Source organism: Sesamum indicum, linkage group LG4 (genome assembly GCF_000512975.1).
Source record: "Sesamum indicum cultivar Zhongzhi No. 13 linkage group LG4, S_indicum_v1.0, whole genome shotgun sequence".
NCBI classification, from domain to species: domain Eukaryota; kingdom Viridiplantae; phylum Streptophyta; class Magnoliopsida; order Lamiales; family Pedaliaceae; genus Sesamum; species Sesamum indicum.
Genome location: NC_026148.1, coordinates 13,904,487 through 13,917,954, shown reverse-complemented (window position 1 = coordinate 13,917,954; position 13,468 = coordinate 13,904,487). Strand labels below are relative to the sequence as shown.

The 13,468-nt window shown below is 32.8% G+C and overlaps 2 protein-coding genes across 2 annotated transcripts in view; both read left to right on the top strand.

Moving 5' to 3' along the window:
• LOC105161011 (uricase) overlaps positions 1 to 5,283 on the top strand; it is a 6,484-nt gene extending 1,201 nt beyond the window's left edge. The window contains exons 2-8 of the mRNA XM_011078557.2: positions 884 to 976; positions 1,776 to 1,851; positions 2,222 to 2,331; positions 3,550 to 3,641; positions 3,806 to 3,979; positions 4,160 to 4,253; positions 4,817 to 5,283. Coding sequence (XP_011076859.1) covers positions 884 to 976; positions 1,776 to 1,851; positions 2,222 to 2,331; positions 3,550 to 3,641; positions 3,806 to 3,979; positions 4,160 to 4,253; positions 4,817 to 4,900 — 723 coding nt within the window. The 3' untranslated portion in view covers positions 4,901 to 5,283. The remainder of the gene's footprint in view (positions 1 to 883; positions 977 to 1,775; positions 1,852 to 2,221; positions 2,332 to 3,549; positions 3,642 to 3,805; positions 3,980 to 4,159; positions 4,254 to 4,816) is intronic.
• LOC105161009 lies at positions 11,086 to 13,241 on the top strand. Its single transcript, XM_011078556.2, has one exon. The coding sequence runs from the start codon at positions 11,328 to 11,330 to the stop codon at positions 12,810 to 12,812; it is 1,485 nt and encodes a 494-aa protein (XP_011076858.1). The 5' UTR covers positions 11,086 to 11,327; the 3' UTR covers positions 12,813 to 13,241.

Sequence of the window (13,468 nt, the reverse complement as noted above, 5' to 3'; positions counted from 1 at the left end):
TTAAGAAAAGTTATTTGTTTTTCTGGGGGGGGGGGGGATGAAAGTAAGAATAAAAAATAAACTAAGATATAAATTGAACAATAAAACTTAGGATAAGATAAGCACTTTAGATCTAACAATACACTACAAATAGTTTTACCAAAAAGACTTAGAATAAACTTTGAACAAAAATAGACGAATATTAGTAATTTACAAACTAATGGAATAAAAACTTCAGAGTATTAAAAAATTAAAGAATCCAAAACTTGATTAATATAATTAAGTTAAATAAATAAATTAAAATTTCATAGCATGTTATGTATTGTAGTTTTATTTAATCTAAAAAATAGGCTCAGCTTGGACTGGCCCGCTAGGCCTGGCACAGGCCCAGCCCCTACTGGGTCGAGCTGGTCCTGGTACTAATACGTAGGACCGGTCGACTAAAAACCAACGGGCCAATCCTGTCCAAGGCCCGGCCCATTATGCAACTTGACCTACACTCTGTTATAATTGGGTGAGGCCTGTATGAATTTCCTGGCACAACTATCTTTCAGGTGATTAATTTCTTCTATGTTTTTCTAATTTTCTCAATATACATATTTTTTAATCTGTCAACAACAGCATAATTGTTGGACGAAAGTTATTTACATATAGTTTGCTATTATGCTCCAAACTGGTTTAGCATTTGTTGTAAGCTGCTTCTAGATGTATTTTACACAATTCTGATATCTTAGAGTGTGCACATGAGACTCCCTGGAGAAAAAAGTTAACATAATGGTTTCACAATCTGTTAGCTTGTGGTTGTGCAATTTAATGATCCAAAACAGTTTCATGTCTATGAGTAGACCGATGATAAGTAGAATCATGTTTCTAGTTGTTTGTTGCTCACACGGTTGTGTTGCAGGTGTATGTGAAAGCTAAAGAATGCAATCAACCTCTTTCATCAGAGGAATTTGCCATTGTACTTGGCAAGCACTTTACATCCTTTTATCAGCAGGTAATAGTTTGAGAGGTTTATGAACAATGCCAACTATGCCGTTGTGCGAGTCTTACCTACGTCAGTTAATGCTTAAGAATAAGGTTTCTTTGAGCTTGTAACCTCTGTGATTGAGTTGAAATCAAGCATGATTTTGGAACATATGACCCACATAATAAATGGGCTTCATTGCATCTGACATACATTAAATGATAATGTTATGTCAGAATGATTTCATAAATATCTAGTAACTTAGCCACAAGGAAAAGAAAAAATTATGTTTCGTGGATTTATTGAACTGCCTTAATATAAGAATCTCGTCTCTGAATTTATTTTTCCTGCTTTTCTTTTAATATGTTTATCATTGTTAGTAACATGCAAAGATTAAATCCTCAATGATGCAAGCTATTGAAGTGAGCTTTGTTTTCCCTATTGGTGAGGATTCCAGTAAATAATTTAATACGACGCACATATAGAGCTTGTTTTTGTTGGTTTTCTACAGTCTACCATTATTAGTTCTATGCGTGTCATTGTGACATCTATAGTTTGAGATAGCTTTTTCGATATAGTTATGAGAATTACGAAAATTTTCTGGTTTGATATAAGTTATGATGTTAGCAACCCTTTTGTTGATGTATTTGGCTTCGTGTTGGATATTGTCATGCTAAACTATTTTCATTCATACAACTAGTGTTTCAAAGTAACAAATAGAACTTCAGTTTACTGCTACTAGAGGCATGTTACCCATGGGTTGACGAACTGTGTAACTTCTCAATGAGCAATACGATCAAAAAGCATTTGATCTCATTACTTTTTTCAGGTTACTGCTGCTATAATTAATATAATTGAGAAGCCATGGGAGCGCATTTGCATAGATGGTCAACCACATGAACATGGTGAGTTGATGTGGTGCACATTGATTTCTGCATTTTTCCCTAGGGAAGGATCCAAATGAAAGTGCTCAACTTGGTGAATGTGCTCATATTCATGACACTTGTTCTCTTGGGGAAGCCCTTCCTCTAGCCATTAATCAAGCTCAAATAAACTTAGCCATTAATCAAGCAAACTTGATGAACGTTGCTCATAATGATCACTTTTGATTAAAGTTTTCTGATCAATCATTCTGAGGACTGGTCTGGAATGATAATCTTCAATGTGCTTCTGGGATTTCATTTCTGCTATAATCATTTTGGCTATTGGGGGGCAGAGGGCAATAGGTTATCTATGATTTTCTTTAGTAATTTTTGTCTAATGTCTCTTCTCAAGGTTTCAAGCTTGGATCTGAGAAGCACACAACTGAAGTGATAGTGAAGAAGTCTGGCGCACTGCAGATTGTTTCTGGTATTGAAGGATTGGCAGTGCTGAAGACAACACAAGTGAGTTGAAGCTAAACTGTGTCTGAGTTGAGTGGGCCGGAGAGTTGTTTTGTGCCCCCAATACAACCCGACCAACCAGAATTTTCTGGATATTCTCATTAGCCTCATATAAATAGAGGACTTTGCGTCATGTCAAATATGTGGTTTACTCAATGTAGTCAAAGTGATCAAGTGCCATCCATCCTGTTTTCGTCGTGTTAGAAATTCAAACATGAACTTCAAAGCTTTTATGTCATCAAGTAACAAGCATTTGAATGATTTTTTTCACCCCTGAACTCTTAAGCTTCTCAACTCCCGAAGCAGGACCCCATTCTTCCCACCATGTCGTTTTTTAAGTCTTTCCGGTTTTTCTATGCATTAATTATTTGGATACCCTAACATCTATTATACTTTTCCGAGTTAGAATAAGCACTTTCTTTTACCTGCTTATACTGCTATAAATAGCAACATGCTAATCCTTGCCTGTGGCCCCATGTACTTCAGTGGCCACTGGAATGAATGGGATGACAACTGTTTACATATCATCATATAATTTACCTGATTCATATCCTTGAATGTTGAACCTTGTAGAAAATTAGCAGTAAAACTATTGGCTAAAGATAGCATATAGGTCCCCCTCGCCACCATGCTGGTGATGAGAGCTGAAGTTTTGAAATGTCTCCACTGTGTGGGTTTACTTGGTGTCTTTGCCCATAAATTGCAAATTGACATGGTACAGCTTTTGTTAACCAATTAATATCATCATTGCCTTCATTTATAATTGAAATCATGCTTGCCTTTTATTTGAAGCTGTTTATGTATTGGACTTCACATATCTGAAAGTTGGTTGTTTCAATTACTCGTGAAACTTATTATGAGTTCTTTTGATTCATAACTATATATTTTGGATACCATATTTGAGGTCCTTTTCATACCTCCTAAAAAGGCAAGTTTTAGAAATTTTGGCTTGTTTTTCCTTAAAAGATTGTCCAACTCAACGAGTTACTAATTCATGTCATCTTGAAGAATAAAGCACACGATTGATTTGTCAAATAGAGAATGGAAGAAAAATTGTTTCTGGAGTTGTAAGCATGAAGAATTTATTGTACATCTTTCAATGGAAAAATTTCCATTCATACAGAATGCAAGTGATAATTCTTTGCCGTACTCCTTTGACTCTTGAATCTGTCAGAATAATCTTCCTATTTGTCTCTCTCACTGGATTTTACATTGTGACAGTCTGGTTTTGAAGGATTCATCAGGGATAAGTACACAATATTGCCTGAAACACGAGAGAGGATGCTGGCAACAGAGGTCACTGCATTTTGGAGGTATATTTTATGCGTGAGTTCGTGTACAAAACAAAAACAGTAATTTTGGGAATTCAAATCAGGAACTTATAAGCAATTGTACTTGTACTATATTTTTTCAGATGGTGATCAGATTTCTTGTCTCTCAAAGTTACAGTATGTGCTCATGTTTGTTTCTGATGTAGGTACCCTTTTGAGACTCTTGCAAGTATCCCTGCAAAAGAATTATACTTCACGGAGAAATATATGGATGTGAAAAAGGTTTTGATTGAAACTTTCTTTGGTCCTATTAAAGGAGGAGTATATAGTCCATCTGTTCAAAGTACTCTCTATTACATGGCAAAGGCCGTGCTTGCCAGGTAACTGTAATTTCTCTCTGGATCTGGGAGAGACATAACAATGACCTCCTTCTGGGAACACTTCAATCTAGAGTCCCCCTTCTGAGCATCCTTGATATCATTGCTTATTCTGGTTTCTGTGGTTACATAAAAACACGTATTTGCCTACCATTTTTTGACTCTTTGCTAATTGCATTTCAGGGTTCCTGATGTGTCATCAGTTAAGTTGAAAATGCCAAATCTTCACTTTCTTCCAGTCAACTTATCAAGCAAAGATAATCCAGTAATTGTAAAGGTATGTTTCCCACCTTATTGTTATAATCTATATACTATAAAATAGAATTTTATAAACATTGAGAATATCCAAAGTAAGGGCCATGTGTGACTGACTTTGATAACCTTATTGAAGTCAATATTGTCACCTAAGAAATTAAACATACCTTTATTGTACTAAATTTGGATGAATATATAATTACCCATCTTTATCCTAAGACATCATTTAAGTTGACACTCCTTGAATCTGGAAAGAGATATGTGATTTGCTTGCTCTGAATATGATTGGCTAAAGAACCCACCCATAATTCTTGTTCTTTTACCTTAGGAGTCGAGAGCATCTGGTTTTCTTCCAACTACATCATACACATTCTTCTAATGAATTCTTGTTTTTAGAGTTTTCTAAAGCATGGATCAAAAACGTTTTTGTCTTTAAACTAGAGAACTCCATGTAGTTAGTCAAATCCTTGACGGAAGTACGGATGGCCAACCACTTGTGAAATACTTCACAAACGTCGTTAATGTGTAGTTGTTGAACTATATATATTATGCTGAATCATATATACATTTTGATGATTATTACAGTTTGAAGATGATGTATATTTACCAACGGATGAACCACATGGATCGATCGAAGCCACCCTCAGTCGCATTCACTCAAAGATGTGAAACCTGCTGCCCTGTTACTGTAGAAAGAACTTTCCTGCCATTGTCAAGGGGAACTATTATCAAATTGCGGTCTTTTCCCTTTAAGCTCGCGATGCGTTGATAATCTTTTGAAACCCACACCTCTTTCGTAGTGTTTCTCATGGGATAATCAACTGTGCGTAGCCTTCTTCTGATCTTTGTATTCACTGTAGAATTTCGTGAAGGTGGGTTTCGTTTCTGTGTGTGCTATTAATAATTTGCGTCTTCCCTGCAGCATGTAGATTGATTTTCTTTGGATAATAGTTTATAGGGGACGTTTGTATTTTAGATTGAACTATATACGAAGGTGTACTACTCCTTACATGTCTTTTAAATCTATCTATACTATATATAAAAGTATAATCCTCGTGTGTTTGTTCCTATTGTGAAAAGACGTTTATATTTTTAAATAATGCTTTAAATAATAAATTAAAATTAGTTTTAAAAGATAAAATTTTATCAAAAGAATGACTAAGAGTCCTGATTGCTCTAAATTATTTGGACATTAATAATATATATTCAATTAAAATTAATAAATAGACAAACATTATTTCTACATGATTAGTCTTTAGCAGTTATTTTTAAAAATTAAAAATATTAATTTAGGCACAGTAAAATTTAAAATGAACGTATTAAAATAATATATAAAATACTAATATAAACTTAAAAAATGATATATATATGAAATAATAAATAAAATTAGAAATACTTTTAAAAATTTAAAATGAGTTAATTCTAACTAATTGATTTTAGAAACAATTATATTTTTGGTTTCATATGATAGGTTTTCTTCTTAATTTAGTCCTATTTATCATAATTTTCTCATATTGTATCTTGAAAGTTGAAAGTTTCTCAATTTTAGTTGTCATGTGCATTTTCTGGCCAATAGTTGTTAGCAATTTTTTGGACATTTTCTCGTCAATTATTGGACAAAAAATGTTATTGGACAAAAAATGCAAGTGAAAACTAATATTGTTGGACAAAAACTGCACGTGAGTACTAACGTTAAGAAAATTTTCAACTTATGAAATGCAATTTTTTCAAAAAATCTGTAACGAATGTGATTAAATTGAAAAAAAGCTCTAACATATGCAACCAAAAATACGATTTTTCCTCGATTTGATTCTAATACGAACAGTAGAAATTTATTTTGAAATTATACTTTTAATTTTTATCATAATATGCTAGAGGTAAAAATAATACTAATAGTGCGAGTCTCTTATTGTGAAAAAATATTTATACACTTAATGGGATATTCCTTGGAATTTTGATACTTTCATAATATATTAGTGATCACATAATTGTATCAATATTATGTCGTACTAACGTTTCACATAATATATATTTACAGTCATTCTAAAATTTTACTCATTATTAAAATATATTAGTTTTCAACTTCTCTTCAACAAAATAAATAAACCAAAAATAAAAATAGAACATAATCAATCAATGAAAAAAAACAGAATATAAGTTGACTATTTTGCCCTTAGAAGATACGATCCAACGAATTATCCCTATCACAATGTATCACGAGGAGTACTTTGCATAGAATTTTTTTTTAATTGAATTTGGTCAACTATGAACTAGTTATACGGCAAATATAATACATTTATCACGTAATTGGTGCACTATTTAAGAAGATTACATGTCAAATACATCATACTTATTGTATGATTTATTGTGCTTTGACAGAATCTGATTTAAATAAAATTTTTTATTGTACATATATACAAATTTGGATTCTTAAATGTGACCGATTCATCATTCTACGAATCTAATTTCCCCTATTTGTAGTGGCACTAACTCCATGTCGACAACTTATAAATTTAGGGACAAAAGTGAGGAAAAAAATCTAAACTTGTTATTTTATCCTTAATTATAATATGATCATAGGGATCAATTTGAGACAAAGCTAAAATTTCGGGATGTTAACGTTAAGAAATAAACTTGAGAAATTAGAGTGATTCTAAAATAAACAAATAATATTGTAACACACTTAATTTGCTAGGAAAGATCCTAAATATTTACTAAGAAAAAGAATTACTATGGCATAGTAAAATTTAAAATGAATAGTATATGAGTAACATGTAAATACTAATCCAAACTTCAAACAATAAAAATATAATATAGAATAAATATATTCAATTTTATTAAATTAAAAATATTATTGAAAATTTAAATCAAGTGGTTTCTGACTAACTGATTTTATTTTAATATTAATATTAGATAATTATTTTTAGCTTGTAAATTTTTTTCATTGTATAATCGATGTATCATTTTGAGAATACTAATAAGTATAACTTATGATTAAAACAATCCAAAGTAAGGAGCTTTGACTAATTATTTTTATTTTACTATTGAATTTTTTAATATTATTCTTTTTATTCTTATATTAATTGATTTGATACAAGATAACAAAATATGATCACTAGTGAATACGAAATACAAAATTTTAATTTTGAAAATTATTTTTTATTTAGTAGTAGCAATTAAATTTAGAAAGTAAATCACAAATAATAAAAGTAAATAGTTTTCTTAAACTAAAATAATTATTATCAATTTATTTTAAAAACATAATTGTATAATACTAATGTTTCAGTGACAGAAACATAAATAATATAATGAATTTAATATTTTTGTGACTAACTATAAATTATATATTTAACTTTATGAATATATTCATAAATATATTTATGAATATATTTATACACGTACATAAACAATTATATTTTTAAAAAAGTATAGTTTTTGTTTAAAGCACTTTAAAAACATAATTAGTTTGCAAACACCTCCAGGAACTTTGATTTTATGGATAGTAATAAGAAATTGTTATGTGAATAAAGTTTGCATTTAGATGGCAATGGTTCTGCTCAGAATCCCAAGAAGGAAAATTCATCAAGTACAAAAAATTCTTGGAATAGGAAAAAGACCTTGAGTAGAAATGATTATTCTTCCTACTCCAGTAGTCCAACACAAGTCTTGCACTACTGGAGAGGGGGAGGGGGAGTGATGATGCCTATGTCGATATTTTTCAAGCCAAAGTCCAAATATGGCCTAATTCCAAAAAGTCGAGCCCCAATTCACTCAGCCCAGCAGGCCCAAACCTTGTTGTCCGTCCGATACAATTCCCCAGCAGCAAGGCCTCCAACCTTTTCTTACCGTTCAGATTCATGAGTCAGAGCTCATAAATGAAACCTAACCAACAAGCTCAAACGCCAAATACCAAGGTTGCCACGTCAGCTAAATTCTACACATTAAGGGCAACGTCACCTCAAAAGAGCGTCAGCTAAGACCCCATATTATGTTGGAATCGGTTGCTGGAAGCAACAAGTAACTAATTTCCTACATTCATAGTTGACTAAGGCATATTCAAATAGTCATATTCTTAGATGATAATTTCAAATCAGAGATAGGTATTATCATTTCGAAGTTGACATTCTAAGGATTCTGATGATATCCAGCTTGCCCCTAACTAATCAACTTGGGATCTCTCTTGAATTTCTCTAAATAGAGACCTAAGCTTAGTCAACAGGTAAGTGTCTTCTTATTCAGCATACTTTCCCCCTCGAACAATAAGGCTATGCACGACTTGCTATTTTTCTGCACTCTACACTCATATTTCTACTTCCAACTTCTTGTTCAAGCACTCCGAACTTCATTACACCAATTATTTTATCTCATGTTATCTAAATTTTATCTTATTTTATTCTGTCAAAATCATTTATAGATGTAAGTATTCGAGTGCTAATTGCTCTCTTTCAGGTTAGTCCTCAGATAATCATAAAACTTTTGTGAAGATATCCTTTGATTCTTATGGTACTACTGGACCCTGATACACATCAATATATATATATGAAAAATAAATATTTATATTTAATTTATACTTACATATTGATTTGGCTTACATTCGATCAATGCCACCGTTGCATAATATATTGTCTGCTTTGATTTCGTATAAGTTTAACGATTTTGCCCTTAGAAGGGCCTCGTTAGAGATAACGCCTTGAGGATTATAAACCGCTCAAACTTCTCATCCACAAGTTTACAACTATTATGGGATACTTGCCTACATAACCTCTTACTTATAATTTCTTTTGATGATAGATATATGTTCTGAAATTCCTGAATAAATTAAATCCGAAAGAGAAAGCACGTGTGGTAGATAATGTGAATTCTTCTATTTCTCCATTTCTTTGTTTTTTTTTTTGTATTTTTAAATAAAATTTATTTAGGTATGACTCAAACGCACAACTTCATAGTTGTGAGACCTCCACTTCACAACTTAAGCAAGACTTCAATGATCTATTTTTCTATTTCCAACCAATATGGAAATGTAACTGTAACCCCATGTTATTCATCTCATCTTTTCTCAATTTAATGAGCAAAATTGAAGTGGAATGAGTCTGGTTGAGGTAAGATTTTATTTAAAATATTTGATTGGATGTGGGATAAAAGCATCTTGACCATAGTTGATGCGATGCACAAATAGTATTAGAAAAAAATAATGATTACACTACAAGAAAAATGATCAATAATTAACAAAAAAAATTGATGCTAAAATCAGCGTCAAACTGATTAGCAAGTAAAATTTTTGTTACTAATCTCATTATTTAATATTTTTTATAAACAGTTTATTGCTAAATTTATTAGTAAGTAAATTTATTGTATTAGATAATATAGATCAGCAACGAGAGTTTTACTTCTAATTATCTCGACGTTAATTTTTTTCCTTGCTATTGAACAATTTTCTTGTAGTGTTATAGATGGTGATGTGATAATCTTTTTTTTTTTTTAAATGGTGAAATATATTTAATTTTTTTTAGATGAAAAAATTATGTTTACAACCAAATACTACCTTAATATTATGGAATGGAGTGAGATATGATACATATATCTCTACATAAAATCCAAGCTAAAAATTTTATTTGTTAAAATATGAAATCAAAATAGTTTAAATATTAACTAATATTTCTTTTATACACTTAACTGTAAATTGCACGTTTTATCCTATTTATTCCCTATTAAATAAATAAATAGATAAATAAATTTTATTAGTATTATTTCCTAAAAAGATAGTTTCAATCATTATTATTGCTAGGAATTTGTGGTACACCTTATATGTACGTGAAGTTTATGACACTATTTATTTATATAAAAAATTTTATGTCTGCAAAAATAATTACAAGACAAGAAATACTATGGACCAAATGAGATTTTATTAATTTAAATGGAAAGTGGATACAATCTCTGGTTTAAAGATAATCCTCTAATTCTTTGCTCACTATGAGGATCAAGGGCTTGAAACTTATTCTTGAATGTGAATATGTAATCTCCTTCGAATTTGTCGAGCAAACTCCGTGTCGTTTTGAAATTTGGTATCAAGGCTTAAATATTTGATGCCGAGGAATACATGGAACCTTTGCGATTGCAGAGTTTCTTTGTGGCAGAGAGTTTTGGACATTGGTGTTTTGATTTGTTGTGTCTTCTGTGTTGTATGTAGGGACTTGTCTTGAATGTTGTATGTCATTTTATTTCGGCGGTGGATGACCCTTTTTATAGGCATGACTGGGGCTATAGTAGCTTGGGCTCACATCTGTTGAGCTTAAACCTCGTAGCTTTTGACATGGACTCATTAGATTTGATCAAATTAACTACTCTAAAATAAAAGAATAATTTATACATATCTTGGATCAATTTGAAAAATACATAAGACCCAAATCTAGTATGAACACTTATACAGATTTGTTGTCTTGAAAATATAAAAAGCTCAAATTTATTATGGACTTTAATTTGAAATCAATTATTAGCCAATTTATTTTGAATTTTTAATTAATAACTTTATTCTAAAATTTTAATGTCAATATAATTTAAGACAAAACCTTCTCAAAAATTTATTATTTAATTAAGTATATACAATATACTAAGTTAATACTAATTTATAAAAAAAAATATGCTAAAAAAATGCATGAAAATAGAAAAAAATAATTGAAATACCAATTCACCCCTTCTAATTATGTATAGTATAGATACAGATTACTCTTGCATAATTTAGTTTGCAATCTTAGTACACACAAAGGTGTAAATTGAAGATTTCACCTAGTCAGTGTGCAAAATGACGAGATAGTTGGATATTTGGGGGGTGATTAAGGTATTTTATTGAAAAGAAGGGGTCGGAATGCAAAGAAATGGAATTTGTTTGTTCTCCTCTCTCCCCGTCGACGAAACTGGAAGAACCACTTCTGATTCATTCTTCTTCTTCTCCTCCGACCCCGACCCAGATTTTTCCCTACTTCCAGTACTCTCTATCTCTCAATCTAGATTAACACGCATATATATATATGTGTGTGTGTATTTTTGTACGTAATTCTTGCCGTATATGACCTCAGAAATTTGTAGTTAGGGTGTAAGGATGGATGCAGATGAAAACCAAGAAGCCCAGATCCCAAAACCCACTAGGATTCCCGTTTCATCTTTTTCAATGAAACCCTTTTGTTTTCTCTCGATCTTGATACTGTTCTTAGCCATCTCATTGGGCGTAATAACCAGAACAACCCTCTTCAGGGTGTACCTTCTAAAAGCAACCATTTCTCCCCACCCTAATGTTTTTCAAGAATTGTTGAAATTTCTCCGGTTTACTGTGGTTGAACACAAGGAAATTACTGAGACCCCTTACTGTATCCTATGGATGGCCCCTTTTCTTTCAGGTGGTGGGTATAGCTCAGAAGCCTGGTCTTACATCTTAGCACTGAACAGTTACATTAGGAAGCAAAAGAACCCATTTTTTAAATTGAGAATTGAGCAGCATGGTGATCAAGAGAATGTTGAGTTCTGGGAGGGTTTGCCTTCGGAGATGAGAATCTTGGCTCTCGAGCTTCATCAGACTCAGTGTAGATTGGATCAGACTATTGTGGTTTGTCATAGTGAACCTGGTGCTTGGTATCCCCCTCTGTTTGAGACCTTTCCTTGCCCGCCGACTGGTTATGGTCGGTTTAAGGTTGTCATTGGGAGGACCATGTTTGAGACTGATAGAGTGAATTTGGAGCATGTGAGGAGGTGTAATAGAATGGATCATGTTTGGGTTCCTACTGATTTCCATGTTAATACATTTAGGCAAAGTGGGATTGATCCAATCAAGGTTAGGAAGGTTGTTCAGCCTGTTGATTTGGAGTTCTTCGATCCGTTTAAGGTTGAGCCGTTGGACTTGGCTTCAATAGGCAGTCTTGTATTAGGATTGGATAAATCAAATTTGAGAAAACAGTTTGTTTTCTTGAGTGTTTTCAAATGGGAATATAGAAAGGGGTGGGATGTGCTGTTGAGGTCTTATTTGCAGGAGTTCTCTGGAGTTGATGATGTTGCTTTGTATTTATTGACTAACGCATACCACACGGACAGAGATTTTGCTAACAAGATTGTTGAGTATGTTGAGGATTCTGATCTGGAGAAGCCTGCTAATGGTTGGGCTCCAATTTATGTGATTGATGGTCATATAGCTCAGATTGATCTACCAGGATTGTATGTGTCAGCTAATGTGTTCGTTCTGCCATCTAGAGGGGAAGGTTGGGGTCGTCCAATCGTTGAGGCGATGGCAATGTCACTGCCGGTGATCACCACAAACTGGTCAGGGCCGACTGAGTATTTGACTGACGAGAATAGCTATCCACTGCCGGTTGAGGGAATGACTGAAGTGAAAGAAGGACCATTTAAGGGGCATTTGTGGGCTGAACCTTCCGCTGATAAGCTGCAACTTCTGATGAGGCACGTAATGAGCAATCACGATGAAGCTAAAACTAAAGGAATGAAGGCCAGGCTTGACATGATGAGAAGGTTCTCCCCTGAAATTGTCGCTGAGGACATCATCAGTCATTTACAACAAGTTCTAGTCAGTATTCCTTGAGCCTTCCGAGTTTGGTTTCTTAAAAGAAGAAAGAGGGAACAAAACAGCTGGACCATGAGAATTCACGTCACTCATGCACGTGCTGCCGATCTTTTGGCCTACAACAATTTGGCTGACTTAAACTGAACTGGCTTCTTAGCCGATATCTTGCTCGCAGCCTGATTAAACTATGGGAGCTGATAGTTAGATTACCTTTTATCATTTGAATTGGTTTTTGCATATTGTTTATGCAGACTGATTTTCTTTGGATGAAAAAGATGTTACAATGTGAGGTATTATTGGGACTCACTCAGGCAGAAATGGGTTTTTGTAGGAATTGGTAACTCGAGCAATATTGTACCACTTTGTAGTTGAGATTCTGTCACTCAGATGCTAATGTTATATACGCGGGATTGATGCATAAAACCACTCTTTCATTTTCTCTTTGAATTTCTTCATGACCATCTGCTGGAACAATTTGTCTATGGCCCGGAAATCTGTATATAACTCATAAAATCTAATACATCCGAGGTTGAGAAATAGACAAGGTTTGTGTGATGAGAACAACTTTTCTAATAAGCTTGTTGGTCCATTTACTTCCGAATCCTGAAAGCCGAGGATGGCAAGAGACATCGGTAATGTTTGATTCTATTTTCTTTTTGTTTAATTTTATCCAA

Excerpts from the sequence above, each read along its gene's own strand:
- LOC105161009 (XM_011078556.2), top strand. The coding sequence starts at position 11,328 with ATGGATGCAGATGAAAACCAAGAAGCCCAGATCCCAAAACCCACTAGG.